General features: G+C 39.3%; 1 protein-coding gene across 1 annotated transcript in view; it reads right to left on the bottom strand.

Annotated features, from left to right (window-relative positions):
• Nucleotides 1-2,243: 2,243 nt before the first annotated feature.
• LOC107773344 (fatty acyl-CoA reductase 2, chloroplastic-like) overlaps nucleotides 2,244-21,312 on the bottom strand; it is a 55,846-nt gene continuing 36,777 nt past the window's right edge. Inside the window, exons 6-9 of the mRNA XM_075222458.1 lie at nucleotides 5,091-5,252; nucleotides 4,043-4,124; nucleotides 3,281-3,672; nucleotides 2,244-2,400 (exon numbers count right to left, since the gene is read on the bottom strand). Of these exons, the coding sequence (XP_075078559.1) occupies nucleotides 2,244-2,400; nucleotides 3,281-3,672; nucleotides 4,043-4,124; nucleotides 5,091-5,252 (793 nt within the window). The remainder of the gene's footprint in view (nucleotides 2,401-3,280; nucleotides 3,673-4,042; nucleotides 4,125-5,090; nucleotides 5,253-21,312) is intronic.

Below are 21,312 nucleotides of genomic sequence, written 5' to 3'. Positions count from 1 at the left end.
ATATATCGTTGGAAATATATTTCAAGGGGCTACAACTTTTATGTTTTGTTGTCTCTCAAATTCCTTATGGATTGTCATGAAATATTGATGGAAGATAGACCTTTCATAAACTTAGTCGATCTTATCGGATTTTATGCTCCTCACTCTCCGTCTTGATTCCAAAATAACTATTTCCACCCATACTCATCCCGATAGGACTTTACATGTCTAAAATATCAAATTAATACCCATTTAATATATCCACACCTAGTCCGAATGTACGTGGTGTTATAGATATCTTTCGGTTACTTTTAATATTAAATGAACATTTGCTCACACTCATTTTTTACATAACAACGATACCAATCTATCGTACTCCATTGTAAGTGGCAACATAACATAACACTGTGGAGAACAATTATAGCGTACTGAGTTGTTCTCCACCACAACCTCACCCCCTCAATAAAATAAAACCCTAATTTTTTGCTCTTCGGATATTATGACAAAATGCAAAATAACTTAACGAACAAATATTTTGGAAGATCTGAAGGATCCTGAATGGATTTTTACCAAATTCTGAAACTCCTTAAATAAGAACAAAACCAGTTCGGGTGTACAATTATTTCATGTATAGCGCATGCATAATATGCGCTATATATGTAGCGCATATCCTGCATGCGCTATACCCACATGAATTATTAGTGGGTCAGTAAAGTGCAGCTGAATTATTGATGAGGCAGAAAAGTTCAAATATAGCGCAGTTATTCACCTCGCTATGCCTTAACAGACAAACGTGCCTTTAAGGTATAGCACGGTAAATAACCGCACTATATAATGGTAGTCACTTTTTTTGCCATCTATTTTTATCATTTGAGTCCAAAAGAACCACACTTTGGTTCCGGTCCCGTACAAATAAAGCATGACTGCTATTATTATCTTTATAATTTTTATTAATAAATCTAACTTATTGTTTATTCCACCTTGAGAAGGTATTGAGGTTATTTATGATAGACTCTCAGTTCAAGAAACACCTAATCATAGTAAATATGATAAGGAAATATAACAAAGGAAAATCCATTTAAAGAAAAATAGTAAATCACATTGAGAAAAAAAAAAAAAATTAGCGAAAGAAACATCAATAGTATCAGATGTTTACGAAATAGAAATACAAGAATACACTAGTGCTACAGGTATAGAAAAGCAATATAGATACAAAAAAGAATTACGCCTAACAACTGTCCAATCTACTATCGTAATTCTCGATCTCCACACCCTCCTATCAAAAGGTCATGTCTTCGTCAAGCTAAAAATATATCATATATGTTGGGTGTGTGTGAACAAAGTCCCACATGAAAAATAAAAAGGAAAAAAATTTTACTTATAAGGAGTTGGATATTCTTAATGTTGTGAGGCCTTTTGGAAAAAACCGTGTGGGTTTGGCTCAAAACGGACAATGTCACACCATGTTAAGAGTATCTTTGGGCCATTTTAGCCTAACAACTGGTATTAAAGTCCAGGTTTGGCGGGACGGGTATGGAGATAGTAAAGTGATGATGCTGCGAGGCAACGCGCACACAAGAAGAAGCTAGTTGCCGGCGTCGGTTGCCATAATACTCTCTAACAATGTGGATGCCACATTGTGAATCTCGAAAATTGACCCTTGGATCGTGGCAATGGGCCACATGGAACTTAGTTCGAGGATGAGACCTGTGAATCGTGGTAGTGAGCTATGTGAAACTTATTTTAAGGGGGATATTGTTGGGTGTGCAAACAAAGTCTCACATTGGTAGCTGAAAAGATTGAGAGTCTACATATAAGATGTAGGGATCTCTTAATGATGTGATGCATTTTGGGTTAAACTGTGCGGGCTTGGCCCAAAGCAGACAATTCACAGTTTCACACCATGTTAAGAGTATCTTTGGGTCGTTTTAGTCCAATAACTGGTATCAAAACCAACGGTTTGACGGGACTATGAAGATGGCGGAGTGTGGCGTTCTGCTCAATACTTAAACAACAAAATGAATTGACTCGATCTAAAATATAAACAACAGATGATCACTTGCAGGAATTTGGGAGTCACATATTATGTCGTTCACAATTATGTCAAATTAATTTATGACATATCCTTTTGTTGTAAAAACCCCAATACAACTTTATAAATGCAATCTCAAAAATAGTAATTCTCCAGTTTTTTCGCTTCATAATCAAGGAAGAAATGTGGATTTTCAAGAAGTAACCATTGTATTCTTTTGCCTTTCAATAGATTATCTTTTGCCTTTCAATACATTTTCTTGTACACCAGGAATGTGGATTTTTAAGAAGTAATCCCTCCAATTTATTTTTCCCATATCAATCTCAAAGCTATTTGTCTCTTCTTCTGACATATCTTCCTTTAGTTTTTGCATGTTGCCATTGTGAAACCTTGCAAAATTGAAAAACAAAATGAGAAAAAAAAAAAAAGGAAAAAGAATCACTTTATAAATACTCAAACTCGATGGATAAGTGTGAAGTCATGGTAACAGTAGATGTTATAAGGGAATATGATGATAGACGTAAAATTTTATGGAAGGAAATTATCACGAAGGACCTACAATCTCTTAGAATCTAAATAAGGCACAATTAAAGATTATATTGGTGATTTAGTTGGGATTAAATTTTAGTTATGTTAGTTTATATATACTCTTACGTCTTATGTTTTCTAGGAGTAGAGTCGAGAATTGCTAGTTAAATTTACGTTGTATAACATTTGATTAAGATTAGTTTAGATGACGACATGATTAATAAAGATTTATATAACGGATTTAAAGTTGCTTGAGATTGGGCCAGATAATTATTATTGTATAAATATTCAATCTCAATTCTCAAGCATATTTAATATGATATGGTAAGCAAAATAAGTATTTTTTATTTTTTGAGTCAAAAAATAATAGTGGAATGACTTTATTGTCTAAAAACAATTGGTAGGTTTATTCTCAAAAGTTGGGGGACTTTCCAAGGAATTAACTCTTCATTATGCATAATATATATCGCTAGCTAGTTTTAGTTATGGCTTCAGAGATCCTTAAATTTTTATCAAATTCCCCATTTTTGCTACTAATACTATTACCGGTTAAACTTATGTCTTACTTTTCTTTTGAGTTTGTTTAAGAAAAATATCGTATTTTTATATTTAGCAACTACTATTTAATTCCAACAATCACATTTTACCTTAATAACACTTCCTAATAGAAATAATATAATATATTTAAAATCATAAAATTCAAAAACTTTTCACGTATTTAAGAGGAGAAAAATGTCATACCACCCTTTGTAGAATAAGTATGGTTCATATAACTTGCTGAACTGCTTGAGGTATTCCACCTTCCTTTTAAAATGCCTTTGAAACTGTGAAATCTCTTCTTCTGTTAAATCTTGGATACCATTTTGTTGTATGAATAAATCCTCCCAAATATAATTTGAGAAGTCTGAGATTTTGTCAAAGTATCTCATCCTCCTAATCTCCACTTCATTTCCTTTTGAGTTAATAATAGGAAATGAACTGAAAAAGTCATAACTATAGTCAAAAAGTTGAGAGAATGATAAAGGATTCATAGGCATTGATGTTAAATGATAGACATTTAATTCTGGACTTTGCATATATCCATGCTTGGCAATGGCAGCCATTGTAGCATTTACAACCATATCAACTGGTACCTAATTAATAAAGTGAAAAAGTAGTCAGATATTGTAATTCTGACACGATGAAAATTTATGTGATGCAGTTCTTATTTCGAGAATCAAATGTATTTTTTTTTTACTGCGATTCTTTTAAATATTTTGAATTGCTAATTATTGTGACTTATAGAATATTTTTATGTCGTTTCCAAATATGTAAATTTTTTATTTAAAAAAAAACTTAAAAATTTTATCTGAATTCACAGTCAAAATTAAGAAACTTGACTCTTGAAATCCGAACTGCATCACTTAGATTGGGACAAACAGAGTAGATAGATATTGGATATATATATATATATATATATATATATATATATATATATATATATATATATATATATATACTTACAACATCAACAAGACAATCTGGATTAGCAAGAACGCCTGGAAGTTGTCCTTTCCCGTAGAAAAAAATTAAAGGATCGATCACCCTAATTTGTAGAGAGAGAAAGAGAGAGGGGAGATTAGATATAGGGATGTTCAAATCGAACCAGAAAACCGCACTAAATCGAAAAGTCAAACCAAACCGATTAAAAAATCCTACTAGGTTGGGTTTGATTTGGTTTGGTATTGAGTAAAAAAAAAAACCTAACCAAACCGACATATAAATATATAATATTTATATATACTTTTAAGACTTTATGTAGAATTTTCTCTAAACAATATATAGAAATATTTTAGATCCTCTCTCATGTGATGTAATATTTAATAGAAGTATGAAATGCATTCATTTTTATTTACTTTAAATAATGGGTTGTATCACTTTCTTATTAAGTGTTATTGAATGCGTCAATCACCTCTATGTTCTTCTATATTCATATATCAAGATTTCTTATATCTTTTTCGAATTTGAAATGGTAGTTCAATAATTTAAAATTAAAGAGCATATCACTATTTAAGTATCATATTGATTTATATGTTTAATTATTAAATTTGGTTAACCTTGAAAGTGTACATCAATGAATATTATTAGGCGACTAAGAAATTATTATCACGTGTTACTAAAAAAACATATCTCCAATAAAAATATTTTAATAAATCATATGTTTGTTAATTATTTTAATTTTTACTTGACATATATTCACTCATCAAAATTTTATCTATAACTTTAATAAAGTAAAATTAAAATAATATTCATGTAACAAAAAAAATCCGACAAAACCGAACCAATCCAAACCGATATAGTTGGTTCGGTCCATGTACACACCTAATTAGATATTGTTTTTTGTTTTTCACCTTGTGTTCGGTATCCATATTAGGGCTCGACTAAATTCGAATTCATGTAAAAAAAAATCTCATATTGGGGGCAAAACGCTTTTAACAAATACCCAAATCTCAAACCCGCCAACCTTTAATTAATGATAATAGAAAAATAAGTTGAAAAAAGAATATTGCACCTGAATCCTTGTATCCATCCGGGGAAAGGCTCTTTATAGCAACTCGATATTACAGAAGGACGAAGAATGCGTATTGGTATTTCTTCTCTCATGCTATCGATCATCATTTCACCAATTGCCTTTGTGAATGAATATGTATCTTGCCATCCATGTAACTTTGCCCTATTTAATTTACAAAACATTAATAGTTATTTTAATCGAAACTAAATCACTACTAAAAAATAGGAATTAGCGAGAGGTAAATTTTGTAGCGCTATACAACAAAATTCACCCTTATCCTAGTTAGCGACGGAGTATTAACATATTATTAAAAAATTATGTTAGCTACGAGCGATTTAGCAATGAAGTTCTTAGCTAATTCGAGTTTAGTAGTGAATATTCATAATTCTTGCTACTCATTTCAAATAGACTCCAATACAAATTGTTAAAGTATTAAGGCTAATATCTTTCATCTATACAATGTATAAAGCAAAGTACGCGTTTAATACTTTCTTCATGCCACTTTAATTAAGATGACTTAATTTATACCTTTAATACAATCACATCTCTCTATAATAGTCATAATCTATAACAATATTTCACTATATTGATCGAGTTCTTTTTAAACCGATTTTTCATGTTATGTTATATTTTATGTTTGTATAGGTCATAATCTGCCTTAGTGGAATTTAGTATGGAGCGATATTATGGAAAGCGATGTGGTCGAGGTCGACTAGTAGATAACAAGACTCGTAGCCGAGCAGTCAATAACGGCCGAGGTCAAGTATCAAGGACAGTACAAACTGCTAGTTTTTTTAATAGGATATTTAAGAGAATATTCCATTAAATATTCTTGATGTTTGTACTTTTAGAGTTGAGTGGAGTATGTCTCATATAAATATAAAAAGATATAGGGGGAAGGAGCATGTAAGATTCTCTTATAAGAATACTTTTTGAGAAGAAGACTTTCTCTCTAGAAAAGATACAAACAATACATTTCTAAGAAGATTCGATTATCTATTATTTCACATTTTTCCATCAGATCCGAGAATAGTTTCAATAATATTATATTTGTCTATCACTCATCACTGTCAGGAGGAGGAATCATGCACCGCATTCAATATTTGGTGAATCATTCTGCTTATTTACGTTAATGCCATTTATTCTTATTTATTGCTTATTATTCTTCCATCATTAATCATCTTGAAACATTGAATGTACACAACATTTAATCCTCCACCAACACTATCCGGTTTTATTTGAGTTGACTAGTTATAAATCTGGGGACATTATTATTAACTAGGTCTAATCTCTTTTTATATAAAATTAATTAGTTTAATCAAAGATTTATACTTTTTGGTCAAACAATTTGGCGCCGTCTGTGGGGATTTCCTAGTTAAGTCTTTAGTTTCTTCTAGATCTATAACTGGCACAGTTCACAAAAGAAAAAGAAGCAAAACTCCTACTTCTTTGTACACACGGATCTGACATGGCAGGTAACGGAGAAGAAAGAATGAAGGCAGTGGCCGATCTCACTACCAACCTCTTAAAAACCATCAATAAGGTATTTGAAACAAAAGGCGAAGACATAACGCCTAACGCCTCTCCCAGGCGAAGTGGGTCGCTCCTCCCTCACGGCAGTATCACAACATCCCATGGTAAAGTAGCTTCCACGTCCACAATGGAAGAGGCGCCACCAGCAGTGAAGAAACTACTTGAGGCTTGGCTGACAAATACGCTGACCAGCATCCTCGACAAGCCCGCTCAGGAGGCAGTTAGAGAAAATGTAAGGACTTGCATTACACTGACAACGACCGAGTAGCACAACCCTCTCCCTCTAGTAACAGGTATCAATCACAACGTTAATAATGCAGGTAACGACACCCCCACGGCCATTCTGAGAAAGATGGAAGAAATGGAAAATAAAAACAAAACACTTCAGGACCAAATGAGAGAGCACCAAGAAAGAGTCGATAAAATACCGGGTGCCCCAAAACTCTTGCCAAAAAAAGATGCTGGTCGGTTCGTTGAGCAACCATGCAGTGATGAAGCCGCCCCACATGCCATACCCAAGACCTTCAAGATGCCACCTTATCTAAAAATATATGACGGTACAACCAACCTCGAAGATCATGTGACTCACTATGTCACTGCGGTAAAGGGCAATGACCTCGCCAAAGAACAAGTATCCTCCATCTTGTTGAAAAAGTTTGGCGAAACCCTCACCGGAGGAGCATTAACTTGGTATTCACAGTTGCCCGCGCGTTTCATTGAAACATTTGAAGAGATGGTCGACAAGTTCATAATGGCCCATGCTTTGGCTAAAAAAGCGGAGGCTAGAGTGAACGATATATTCGCCATCAAACAATCACCCGGAGAGGGATTGAGGGTCTTCCTCGCTCGATTCAACCGAGTGAGGATGGCCTTACCAAATGTATTGGAAGGAGTGGTTGTATCAACTTTCCAAAATGGGCTGAATAGGAATGGCTCAAGGGCGACCAAAAAATCATTAAGTCGGCTTATGAAATATCCTCCAACCACTTGGTATGAAATACACAACGCCTACTATGCCGAGGTCCGCGCAGACGAAGACGACCTGAATGGGCCAACCCATTGGTTGACCTCGATAGAGGCCGAAACCAAGAAGGATCGAAGAAATGATGCTAGGAGAGATCTTGCAGCTCCATGACCCAACCGAGAAAGGAATCATCTATATGTCAGAAGCACCATCATGCCCCCCTCCCGCCACGAAGAGGGCCTATCTAGACCAAGGACAGGGACTCACCGGAACGAGAGAGGTATGCCCCATTTACTACCATCTCACAATATTAGTGTGTTGCCCTCAGAAATAGTCTACGCATTGGAGAAACTCGGACCAAAAGTGAAGTGGCCACAAAAGATGAGGTCAGATCCAAGCACTAGAAAGTCAAACGCCCTCTGCGAGTTCCACCAAGAGCGAGGTCACAAAACTGAGGACTGCATCGCCCTAAGGTAGGAGGTCATGAACATGCTTCATCAAGGACACCTCAAAGAATTATTGAGCAACCGAGAGAGGACCAACTTTGCCCGAGGACATAAACAACACCAGGGACCGCCGAAACCACCCTCACCGACTCGCACCATTCAAATGATGATCAGGGGCAGCGGCGACGCTTCGTTCAATAACGTAAAGTTCACCACTACCCACAAGCTCAAACGGTCGATCACTCATGAACGGTGTGACGAACTCGAAGAAAGTATCATCTTTGATAAGTCAAATACCCACAGTTTGGTTTTCCCTCACTATGATGCCCTTGTTATCACTTTACAAATATTAGATATAGATGTATGATGCATTATGGTTGACGATGGGAGTGGCGCGTGCATTATCCATCCTCGAGTACTTGCACAAGTGAAACTCGAGGATATGATAGTGCTGTACTGCATCACGCTAACAGGTTTTAACAATGCAACTGAATGAACGTCTGGAAAAATCATGCTCTCTGTCCTGTCCGGCGGCGTCACTTTGGAAACCATGTTGCACATCATGCACCAGGATACGACGTACAACGCTATAATAGGTCGGCCATGGATACACGCCATGGGGGCCATCCCCTCCAGCTTATACCAAGTTATCAAACTTCCAACCCCATGGGGAATATTCAACATACAAGGAGAACAACGCACGTCTCGAAAATGCTATCGCATTGCCCTGGATTGCACGACCACCCAACAAATGAAAGGTAAAGCAAAAGAGGCATAACAATTAACATGGTCGAGGTCGAACTGTGACGAAAGAGAAGACGTCATCAGAGATCCCGAAATAGTAGAGGTTGCGGGATCAACCATAGAAGACCTCGACTCCGTCCAACTTGATGATAACGACCACATCAAGAAAGCCTACATCGGATGCAAGCTTCAAAAACCAGGTAAATTTCGTCAATTCTTAACTGCTAACGTAAACTTGTTTGCTTTTTCCGATGCAGATATGGCAGGTATCCCGAAGGAGGTCGCGGCACATAAGTTGAACGTCGACCCGTTCTACCCCCCGGTAAGGCAAGTTAGGCGGAAGTTCAATTCCGCAATAAACAATGAAGTTTGCGAGGAGGTCAAAAAATTGTTGGAAAATTGCTCCATCAGGGAATCAAAATACCCCCAATGGGTCTCCAATATGGTCATTGTGAAAAAGAAGAACGGAAAGTGGAGGATGTGCGTAGACTTTACAGATTTAAACAAAGCATGCCCGAAAGATTCATTCCCACTACCTCATATCGACTAGCTCATTGACGCAATGATCGGGCATGAACTACTGAGCTTCTTAGATGCCTACTCAAGCTACAATTAGATCCTCATGGAAGAGGAGGACCAAGAGAAGACCACCTTCATCACCCACCAAGGAACGTACTGCTACAGAGTGATGCCTTTCGGACTGAAAAGTGCGGGGGCGACATACCAAAGGTTGGTGATCAAAATGTTCAAAGACCGACTCAGCAAGACCATAGAAGTATACATAGACGATATGCTGGTCAAGTCCAAACGGAAAGAAGATCACATCGAATACCTGAAAGGAGCCTTCGATATACTCAGGCGGTACAGAATGAAGCTAAATCCTGAAAAGTGTGCATTCGACGTGACCTCAGGAAAATTCTTGGGCTTCCTAGTATCACAAAGAGGTATTGAGGTCAACTCCGACCAAATCAAAGCCATATAGGGGATACCAGAGCACTTGACCAGCAAAAAACAAGTTTAGAGACTGACCGGCCATATCGCCGCCCTATCAAGATTCATCTCACGATCATCTGACAAATGCCATAAGTTTTTTGGCGTACTCAAGAAAGACAACAACCTCCAGTGGACTTCCGAGTGCGTTCAAGCCCTGAAGGAGTTGAAGGCTTATTTGTCGTCACTGTCGTTGCTTTCCAAAGCAGAACCAGGGGAATGCCTTCTCGTCTACCTCGCCGTATCTAAAGTAGCGGTGAGTGCAGTCTTGGTCCGAGAAGATAAAGGCACGCAATCTCCCATCTATTACATTAGCAAAACCTTAATCGATGTCGAGACGAGGTACCCCCACCTCGAAAAATTGGCCCTGGCCTTGGTCGTAGCTTCATGAAAGCTTAGACCCTACTTTCAGTGCCACCCCATCTCGGTAGTCACAACTTCCCCCTTGAGAAGTATTTTACATAAGCCCGAGCTATCGGGCAGGTTAGCCAAGTAGGCCATAGAATTAAGTGAGCATGATATCACATATCAACCGCGAAAGACGATAAAATCACAAGTCCTTGCTGACTTAGTTGCCGACTTCAGCGCAAAAATAATGCCCGAAGTCGTAAAAGAAGCCACCCAAGCTTCTCCACAAACACAAGATCTATGGATTTTGTACACTGACGGTGCTTCTAATGCGTCAGGGTCCGTACTGGGACTTGTGCTCGAAGCCCTGACAGGCGAAGTGATTCGCTAGTCCACAAGGTGCTTGGACATGACTAACAACGAGGCCGAGTATAGGCCGTGATTTCAAGACTAAGGCTAGCACTCAAGTACGGGGCGAGACAGGTCATCCAACGCTATGACTCTCAACTCATCGTCAACCAAGTCAGAGGGACTTTCCAGATCAAAGAGCAAAGGTTACAAAAATACCATGTCGAGATCTGCAAACTACTGCCCGAGTTCGATGAATGCCAGCTCGACCAGATCCCTCGAGCACAAAACATCGAAGCAGAAGACCTCGCCAAATTAGCGGCAGCCACTAAAAGCATAACCGGAGAAGGAAATGTGGTCACCCTCCTCCACTTATTGATAGATCAAATCAAGGTAAGGACTATAAATCTAACTTGGGATTGGTACAACCGTATTGTTACATACTTGCAGGATGGCGTACTCCCATATGATAAAAAGGAAGACAAAAAGCTCCAGATGCAAGTGGCCAGGTACAACATCATTTATAACGACCTATAAAAGAGGACGTATGGCGCCCCCCTAGCGAAATGCTTAGGCCCGAATCAAATGCGGCGCGTCCTAGAAGAAGTCCACAAAGGCCACTACGGAGCTCATTCCGGCAATCAAGCTCTGGTCAGATGTCTTATACGGACAGGTTACTACTGGCCTACTATGAAAAATGAGGCCGCAGACTTTGTGAAACAATGCGAGCAATGCTAAAAATACGCCCCAATGTTCCATCAAGCGGGCGAGCACCTCCACTCGGTCACTTCCCCTTGGTCTTTCATCAAGTGGGGGATGGACATCGTCGGCCCTCTTCTTGCGAGGCGAGGTAACATACGATTTCTTTTGGTTTTAACTGACAATTTTTCTAAATAGGTAGAAGCAGGAGCATTCGCCTAGATACGCGAACAAGAAGTGATCGCCTTCATATGAAAAAACATTGTGTGCCGCTTCGGCCTCCCCAAAGAGATCAGTTGCGACAACGGACCCCAATTTATTGGAAAAAAGTTCGCTGAACTTTTTGAGAAGTGGCATATCAAAAGAATACTCTCCACACCATACCACCCCGCGGGCAACGGGCAAGCGGAATACTCCAATAAATCAATACTGAACATGATGAAGAAAACGCTTGAGGACGCCAAGGGATTATGGCCGGAGCTATTACCAAAAGTGCTTTAGGCCTACCGCACAATGTCAAAGACGAGCACAAGAGAGACGCCCTACTCATTATTCTATGGGACTGATGCGGTAATACCAGTGAGAGAGCCCAGTTTGCGACACTGCCATGAGAGCGGGCCGATGAACGATGAAAGTAGAAGGCAAGAGCTCGACAAAGCCGAAGAACAGAGAGATATGGCCTACATAAGGATGATCGCCCAAAAATAAGCTATTATAACAAAAATGCCAAGATCAAACCACTCAAAACCGGGGAATACGTGCTCAAGGCCAAAACACAAGCAAGTAAAGACCCGCGGGAAGGAAAACTAGAAACAAATTGGGACGGACCATACAAAATCATGGTAGCAGCAAATAAAGTGTCATTTCAACTAGAAACAGTGGAAGAAAAACTACTACCAAACAATTGGAAAGTCTCCCACCTCAAGTACTTCAACCTTTAAGAAAAAGCGTTCTCCAAGTCGCACTGTTTTTCCCTCACTTGAGTTTTGTCCCAATTGGGTTTTCTCAAGGAGGTTTTTAACGAGGCGACAAGGGGGACACTTCAAGTCGAAATACGAATGGAAAAAGGCACTGGACTGTCAGTTCATTGCCCAACCTCTCAACACGTCTCCAGGTCGCCCAATAAAGGGACTAGATAGACTGGGACTGGAATGCCAGCCCAAAAACGTGTAAATTTCTCCAAGTATATGAGCAAAACACAAATGTATGAAGTTTGCCCATGTTTTTGCCAGAACAACATTGCCTCAATATCTACTCGGCCCCCGACCACAATTAAGTAAATAACATTCAACCTCGTTTGAATTAACTCACATTCGACCTCGCTCGAATTAACTAACATTAGACCTTGTTCGAATTAACTCACATTCGACCTCGATCGAATTAACTCATATTCGACCTCGCTCGAATTAACTCACATTCGACCTCGCTCAAATTAACTCACATTCGACCTCGCTCGAATTAACTAACATTTGACCTCGTTCGAATTAACTCACATTCGACCTCGTTTGAATTAACTCACATTCGACCTCGTTCGAATTAACTCACATTCGACCTTGTTCGAATTAACTCACATTCGACCTCGTTCGAATTAACTCACATTCGATCTCGCTTGAATTAACTCACATTCATCCTCTCTCGAACTAACTGAAACTCGACCTCGCTCGAACTAACTCAATACAGGTTACATTCGACCTCGTTCGAATTAACACCTACTAGTCCCCGACCATGACCAAAACCATTTTTTTTACGATTGAAGCGACCAAACGGCAAAACAAAAGAAAGAAGCGTGCAAGCCCGAACAGAAAGAAAAGAATCAGATACGAAATAACGAAAATGACATTTCATACTTCAAATATATTTCTTACAAAGGCTAAAGCAGATGCCAGCAAAAGTATGTACAAAAGTTACAAGCAAAAGAAAGAAAAACAACTACGTGCTACCTAACCCAGCAACACCATCTCTACCCGTCTCTCCACCATCGCCGTTGCTGTCGAGATACTCATCCTCGTACTAGGTATCGTGCTCAATACCTTCCACGTCTTCCTTATCATCACCAGCTTGTGGTGTAGCGGGGTCATGGCCACAAGCAAACTGAGCTTCACGTGCCTTAGCACGTGCATTATCTAAGTCGTCTTCTGAAATAGCCCCCATCCCCATCAGATCCCTGAATATATCCAGCTGGGCGTTGGCATGTATCCATTCCTCATACAGATCCCGAGGAATATCAGGAAAAGCAGAAGTGCAGGATGAGGACAGCTGAGCCAGTAACTGTGCCTTTTCGGCCTCGAGGGCAATAACTCGATCACTAAGGCCCGCAACCTCTTTTTCTAACTCCCTTATCTGTTCATCAAGCTCCTCTCTGAGCCTCGCCGTCTCCAAGGTGCAATCTCGTTTAGAACAGAGAACGCGGATCATGTCCTCTAAAGCTTTCGCTTTACGTGCAACTGATAACTGGCCGACTCCTCCTTCTCCAAACCCGCCACCTTCTCAGCTACCTCGCCACTCAAAGCGGCCACTCGAAGGTGACACTCCTCCAGCTCGGCACGCAATGAGACCACTTGGGCTTGAAGGTCGGCGCATTGGTCCTCGACCCCCCTGCTCACCTCGAGCTCCTCTTCTTTGTCCTTCAACGCCCCCTCGAGCTCATTACATTTTCCGATGACCTTCACTAATTCACCATCCTTCCCCTTTAGCTCATTTCGGAGAGCCCTTGAGCCAAATGTATTCAATATGAAACTCATTGAGCCAAATGTATTCACTAATTTTAGGACATTGAGCCAAATGTATTTAATATGAAAGTCAAGATCCAATTATGTTATGGTAAATCATGCATGAGTAATGATGAGAGGTTAATATAAATTAGGCTTGCTCGACTAGGTTTACTCGGTTGAGCGTCAGTCGTGCTCCTCGAGTTCGGGGCATAACAAACTTGGTATCAAAGCATGGCTTAGGAGTCCTAAGGTATCATGGAGCTGTGTCAGTAAAGTCCTTCTTATCGGTGTGTTGCCGGCCACACTTATAATAGGGAGGCTACAATGACATTTAGGAAATGTTTCTCTTATTCTATCCTCAATCGTGCGCTAAGGTTCCAAGTTAGTCTCAAAGGTCCCTTGTTAATACCAAGGAATGTTGCACACCATGCTACGAAATAATAAAGGCCTAAGGATTAAAGGAATGACGCACATGACAAGCATAATGTGTGAGGTGCCTAATTGTCCTCGTAATGGAGGAAGGAAAAGTCAAGGATACGACCAAGGTAAACAAGGTCATACAGTAGGCCTCGGGAGTTATAGTTGTTGATTTCATGTATATAGTGCAATATGGTGCAATAATAAAGGCCTAAGGATTAAAGGAATGACGCACATGACAAGCATAATGTGTGAGGTGCCTAATTGTCCTCATAATGGAGGAAGGAAAAGTCAAGGATACGACCAAGGTAAACAAGGTCATACAGTAGGCCTCGGGAGTTATAGTTGTTGATTTCATGTATATGGTGCAATGTGGTGTTATCTATATGTTGTTTAGGATTGATTTCTAGGATTCTATGACAGGTGATAGGCCCAGTTACAGGGGAAACTCTACCAAATTTTTTAAGAATTTGTAAAGATAGCCAAATTTTAAGGGCCATAAGTAAGTTGAGATTTTGGAAAGGAAGTATAAGACCCATATAGTCATAAGTGCCTATGCATAATGGTTGGAGGTAAAAGTATGGTAATTCTATTATTAGAAGTGACTTTTAAAACCTTCGAGGATGGATGTTCTTAAGTGGGGGAGAATGTAACACCCCGGAAAATTTTGAAATACTTAAACGCTATTAAGAAAGTTGATGTGCGCTAATTATATTATTTTGTATGCAGACAAGGATTATTAATATGATGGATGTCAATTAGATATGATAATAAGTGTACGAGGCATATTATAAGTGGTGTGGGGTCTAAGGAGAGCCCTACGTCTATGTGAAGTTGGAAATTACGTGATAGACTAAAGTTCCAAATGCGTACGCACAAGACCAAACATTGGATGAGCATATCTACATATATATATAATAAGTAATGTGATGAACAACCTATCAAATGAAAGGTCTTCGAGTCTAGTTTGTAACGCTTCAAAGCGTTCGTCATGTGGACACTACTACAAGAAGTTATGACCAAATTACCAAAGGCTAGAAGAATGTGATTTTGCGGTCAGATGTGCGACCGCATAATCATTATGCGAACAGCAAAAGTGGTATGCGGACCGCTAAATGGTCGTAGACCTAACCAGTGCAGCCCAGTTCTGGGCATCAGTTTTGTAGTCCATTATGCGACCCGCATACCCATTGTGCAGTCCATTGTGCGATCGCAGACCTGAGTTCGGAGGGTCCATTTTCCTATTTTTATAACCCGATCCCATTTTGATAAATAGCATTTGGGGATTAATTTAGGATATTATCTGATGATTTTAGAGAGAAGTGAGAGTGTTCTACAGAGAGGAAGAAACTCAAGTGCTTTGTTTATCAATATCTTGTCCAAGCTTTGAAATCCAACAAGGAAATCTCGCAAGTTCTTCATCTAAGAGGTAAGGTTCCGTACCCTAGTTTTCAATTTTGAATTTGGATAGAAGATGGTTGATTAAGAGTATGATTCTTGGGTATGAGAGTATTATTTATACATTCATGTACCAATAAGGTTTGTGGGAAGATTGTTGAGCTCAAATGGATAAAGATTGGGTTAAGGAGTGAAGGAAATCTTGTAGAAGAACCTTGTTGTTAAATTTGCACACCTAGTGTTTGATAAAATGCTCAAAGGAGATGAGACCATGAATATCTTCCTAATTAGGGTTCAATTTTGTAATGTCTCAAAATAGATTGGGATTGCTAGAATTTCCGGAATGTTGTAGTAATTTAATGAAAGCTTAAAGCGAGGTATGTTGGTTAAACTTCTTTCCTAAAATTGAATCCCATGATGTTCTTGTAAGACCCGAGTTATTCTTTATAAATCAACTATTCCGAATAAGCTTTGTGTTGAAAGGTATATATTCAAAATATGTTTCAGATACTCTTATCATATGATGTTATCCTTCGTGATTGTGTTCAAAGTATGAATTGGGTATAAAAATGTTATGACTCCAAGTAGTGTTTCAAGTGAAGGCTATTATGCCAAATTATGTAAGAAGTCTCAATGTTCTTAAGACTCTTAATTGCTCATAGGTGTACTAAAAGTTGTGATTGGAGATTCTTTGTTGTCGATAATCTATAAAGTTGCTTGAAAGTGTAAGTAGTGAGTTGGGGATATAAAGTGTGGACACCGTGCCAAAAATGAAAGTTATACTTGTGGCCAATAGCTCCAATGATATGAAATGATGTGTGAAATATTATGAAATGAGCCTTGATTCAACTATTCTAAATTGACTCCGAAAATAGAATTATCCAAAAGTTTATGTACTCAAGTCATGTCCAAATGAGGTTGTTCTAACTAATACTATGTTTGGTAGGTATTTCCAATAGGTTTTGAGTTCTCACATATTCATAAGTCGAAATTGTGTATTGCTGTTTTTGGGGAATGGCATTTAAAGAGTATTCTATATGATGATGTTTATGATGATAATCCTTGAATATAAAGAAATGAAAGTGCGGAATATAATATACTGCCACAGTGCCATAAATGAAGAATAAAATGTATGGCCAAGGGAGCCAATGAAATAATGATGTTGTAAGTAATTGAAAGTAATTGTGAAGTGATATATGGTATGAAAGATTATGAGATTAACATATTTGTACTTATGTTTCCAATGTGTTATAAGCTCCTACACCCTCATGAAGAGAGGCTATGGTATTCCTAAATATTTTAAATTTTCTTGATATCCTATGATCACCCATGGCAAGTACAAATAAGTGATGGTATGAATATAAAATGTGGTCATTTTCCAAAATAAGAATTATGAGGTGCTGTATGTCCCTATGGTTTCAATCATAGTATGTATGCTACTAAAATAATTAATGTAAAGTCCCCAAGAGCAATAAACTTAGCTAATGGCCTCAAGATGTCAAGTGGGTGAATAACGAGATGAAAGGGAGATGTCCTATGCTAAATGGCGATGATCCTTAAGAAAAGAAATTGGGCCCATGTGCCATTGAAATCGACTTATTGATTTACCATGCATGTGCTAATGTAATGAGTTGTGTTTCTCCATGATGAGCATGAACATGAAGTATTCCAATGATATAAGAAATTATGACCCTAAATGTAATGACAAACTATGTCGCTTTGAGTTTATATATGGTATTATGATTGGGATTACACCTCCACCCGCATACATTGAGGTGAAACGGCAGGTCAGCTCTGTGTAGGGATTGTGGTATTGTGATATACCTCCACCCGCATATATTGTGGTAAGGCTGAAGGGCCGCTTTGTGTATAGATTACGGTATTGTGATACACCTCTACCCACATATATTGGGGTGAGGCGGCAGGACCGCTTTGTGTAGAGATTATGGTATTGCGATACACCTCCACCCGCATATATTGGGGTGAGGTGACGGGACCGCTTTGTGTAGAGATTATGGTATTTTGGTACACCTCCACCCGCATATATTAGGGTGAGGTAGCAGGACCGCTTTGTGTAGAGATTGTGGTATTGCGATACACCTTCACTCGCATATATTGGGGTGAGGCGGCATGACTGCTTTGTATAGGGATTGTGGTATTGTGATACACCTCCACCCATATATATTGGGGTGAGGCGGCATGGCCGCTTTGTGTAGAGATTATGGTATTGTGATACACCTCCACCCGTATATATTGGGGGTGAGGCGGCAGGGCCGCTTTGTGTAAGGATTGTGGTATTGTGATACACCTCCACCCGTATATATTGGGGTGAGGCGGCAGGGCGACTTTGTGTAGAGATTGTGGTATCGTGATACACCTCCACCCGCATATGTTGGGGCTAGGCGGCATGGCCGCTTTGTGTGAAGGTGGTTATATAGGATCCCCGACTTAATATCTATAAATGATTAATGGAAGCTCTTAGTAAATTGTGTAATGACCCGACCGGTCGTTTTGAGCATTTGCATTTCGCTCGGTAGTTTACGGGCGTGAGTACCTTCGTATGTTGTATTATGACTTATGTGAGTCATCGGTTTTTGGTTTTTCGGGTTATTCGTAATCGAATTGGAAGAATAGATTTCAGGGTTGAAGCTTTAAATTGGGAGAGTTGACCAAGTTTGACTTTTTGTGAATTTGAACCTGGAACAGAGTTTTGATGGTTCTGTTAGCTCCGTTGGGTGATTTTGGACTAAGAGCGTATCCAGATTGTGATTCGGAGGTCCGTAGTAGAATTTGGATTGAAATGGCGAAAGTTGGATTTTTAGAAAGTTTTGACCGGGAGTGGACTTTTTGATATCGGATTCGGATTGTGATTCTGGGGATTGAAATAGCTTCGTTATGTCATTTAGGACTTGTGTGCAAAATTTGAGGTCAATCAGACGAGATTTGATAGGTTTCAGCATCGATTGTGGAAGTTGAAGTTCAAAGTTCATAGATTTCGATTAGAGGTGCGATTTTTCGTTTTGATGTTGTTATGAATGATTTGAGGCCTCGAGTAGGTCGGTGTTATGTTATTGGACTTGTTGGTATATTCGGACGGGGTCCCGAGTGGCTCGGATGAGTTTCGGACGAGATTCAGATCATTTTTGTTGCATAGTGCATTGCTGAAGGCTGCTGGTTCTGGTGTGATTGCACATGCGGCTGGTTTTGTGCATGTGCGATGGCCGCAGAAATGACAAAGGCATCGCAGATGCGAGATGAGAGCTGGATGAGGAGGCCCGCAGAAGCGTAGAAAAGGGCGCAGGTGCGGATGCGCAAGAGCGTCGAGTGGAAGCGCAGGTGCGAGAGTCTTCGCAGAAGCGAAATTTGATATCCGCAGGTGCGGGGGTTGCTGGGCAAGGCTATTTTTGCAGAAGCATAGTTTTTACCGTAGAATCGGTGGTCGCAGATGCGACGAATTGTCCGCAAATGCGGAATCGCTGGGCAGAATGTTATAAGTTCGAGGGTTTTAGTCCTTTATTCATTTTGGGAGCTATGTACATTCGGATTGAGGCAATTCTTGAGGCAATTTTCACCATACGAATTGGGGTAAGTGTTTTATACTCGGTTTTGGTTACATTCCATGGATCTATCTTTGATTTTAGCTTTTGGTTGGTGAATTTTAAAGAGGAAATTGGGGGTTTTGGTCTAAAGTTTCATAATATGAATTTTTTAGTTTTGAACATCGAATTGGGGTCGGATTTGAGTGAAACTAGTATGCTTGGACTCGATATTGAATGAGTTGTTGAATTTTGTAAATTTTGTCAAGTTCCGAGGTGTGGGCCCGGGTTGGGATTTTGGCTGATTTTGGGCTTTTGAGTCAAGATTTGATCTTTTTCGATCAGGATTGGCTCCTTTAGCATTGTTTGATGTATTTGAGTTATTTTTGGTTAGTTTCGAGCCGTTCGGAGGTCGTTACGCATGTGATGGCATCTTTGGAGCATTGCTTGGCTTGCTCCACTTTAGATACGTCTTGTTCGAGGTAAGTAACTCTTCTAATCTTAGTGCTTAGGGTATGAAACCCCGAAATACGTGTTATGTGATTTGTGTTGAGGTGGCGCACATGCTAGGTGACGGGCGTGTGGGCGTGCACCATGTGAATTGGGACTCTTTTGTTTCCATGGCACTGATAGTGGCCCTATTTTGTTGATATCCATGTTTTCACCATGTGATAAAGTAGGTAAACTCTCAATCATGCTAGATATCATGTTTAGGCATTATGCCGATATTGTTTGGACCCATAGTGGTCGTTTCTTACTACCATCTCACTGATTTCATTGATATTTTATACTCAATCATATCCATGCATTTATGCCATATCTCAGTCTCAGATATTATTTATTGATACATCATATCATTGTTGCCGGGCTAGTTTTATGACATTGTGAGCCCGTGAGTGAGACTGTAGAGATCGATGACTGAGTGAGGCCGAGGTCTTGAGTGAGAGTGATATTTTGGGATCGGGCTTCACGCCGCAATATGATATATTGATTACATTTATGTGATCGGGTTGCACGCCGCCACGAGCCTTAGGGCTGTATATGTATATGGATCGGGTTGCATGCCGCAACAAGCCTTATGGCTATTTATATATTATGGGATCAGGATGCACGCCGCGGTGGTAAAGCGCTTGGGCTGAAAGGAGCCCCTCCAGGAGTCTGCACACCTCTAGTGAGCGCAGTCGACTCAATTAAGGGATCAGGCTGCACGCCGTATCGGGTATTGTACAGTGCTGAATGATTGAGTGTATTGAGCATAGTGAGAGAGAATGCAAGACAGTGAGATTGAGTACTCTAAGAGTGTGAGTACACGAGCTCATCATCGAGATGCATTGCATTTGACATGCGTACTTGAGATACATGCATAGAGGTACATTTCCTTCTGCTACCCAGTTTTGGGGACATTTATGATTTTACCTGTATCTTGACACGTAAGCATAGAGAAGTACTTTCCTCATGCTATCTGAAAATGAAACATCTTACTATTTGTTGAAAGGAGTTTTGGGAAAAATCACAGTTTTTAAAAACTTACTCGTATATTGGCTTTTCGGTAAAAGATTTGGATTTTCACTGAGATACATGAAAAGAAATGCCTATTTTTCTGGAACTGTGAATGAACTGAGCCTTTTATTTCTGAGATTCTTCTTTTGTTATGGTACTATACTGTTATTAATTGTTGTGGAATATTGGTGTTGGACCCGACCTTTCTGTTAGCTCGTCATTACTTTCAACCTAAGGTTAGATTTGTTACTTATTGAGTATATGGGGTCGGTTGTACTCATACTACACTTCTGCACCTTGCATGCAGATGTTGGCTGCTGATGTTGATGTGTTCGATGGGAGCTGGATTGAAGATGTACCTGCGTCCCTGCTATAGCTGCCTCTTATTCGTGGTAGCTTTAGATATGTAAAACTCTGTTTATGTACTATTCAAACCGACTATGTATTTATTTCATTTTCCCTTTGTAAACTTTATTCTTAGAAGCTCATGATTTGTACTACCAATTCTTAGGGAATGTATGAGATTTAGAAAATTTCTTTACTTAAACTGCTTTTTTAATTGTTATTGGAATTGGTTAGTGGTTAATT

Source organism: Nicotiana tabacum, chromosome 10, assembly GCF_000715075.1.
Source record: "Nicotiana tabacum cultivar K326 chromosome 10, ASM71507v2, whole genome shotgun sequence".
Taxonomy (NCBI): Eukaryota; Viridiplantae; Streptophyta; class Magnoliopsida; order Solanales; family Solanaceae; genus Nicotiana; species Nicotiana tabacum.
The sequence above is the reverse complement of the archived record's forward strand: the minus strand, read 5'-3'. Positions and strand labels throughout refer to the sequence as shown.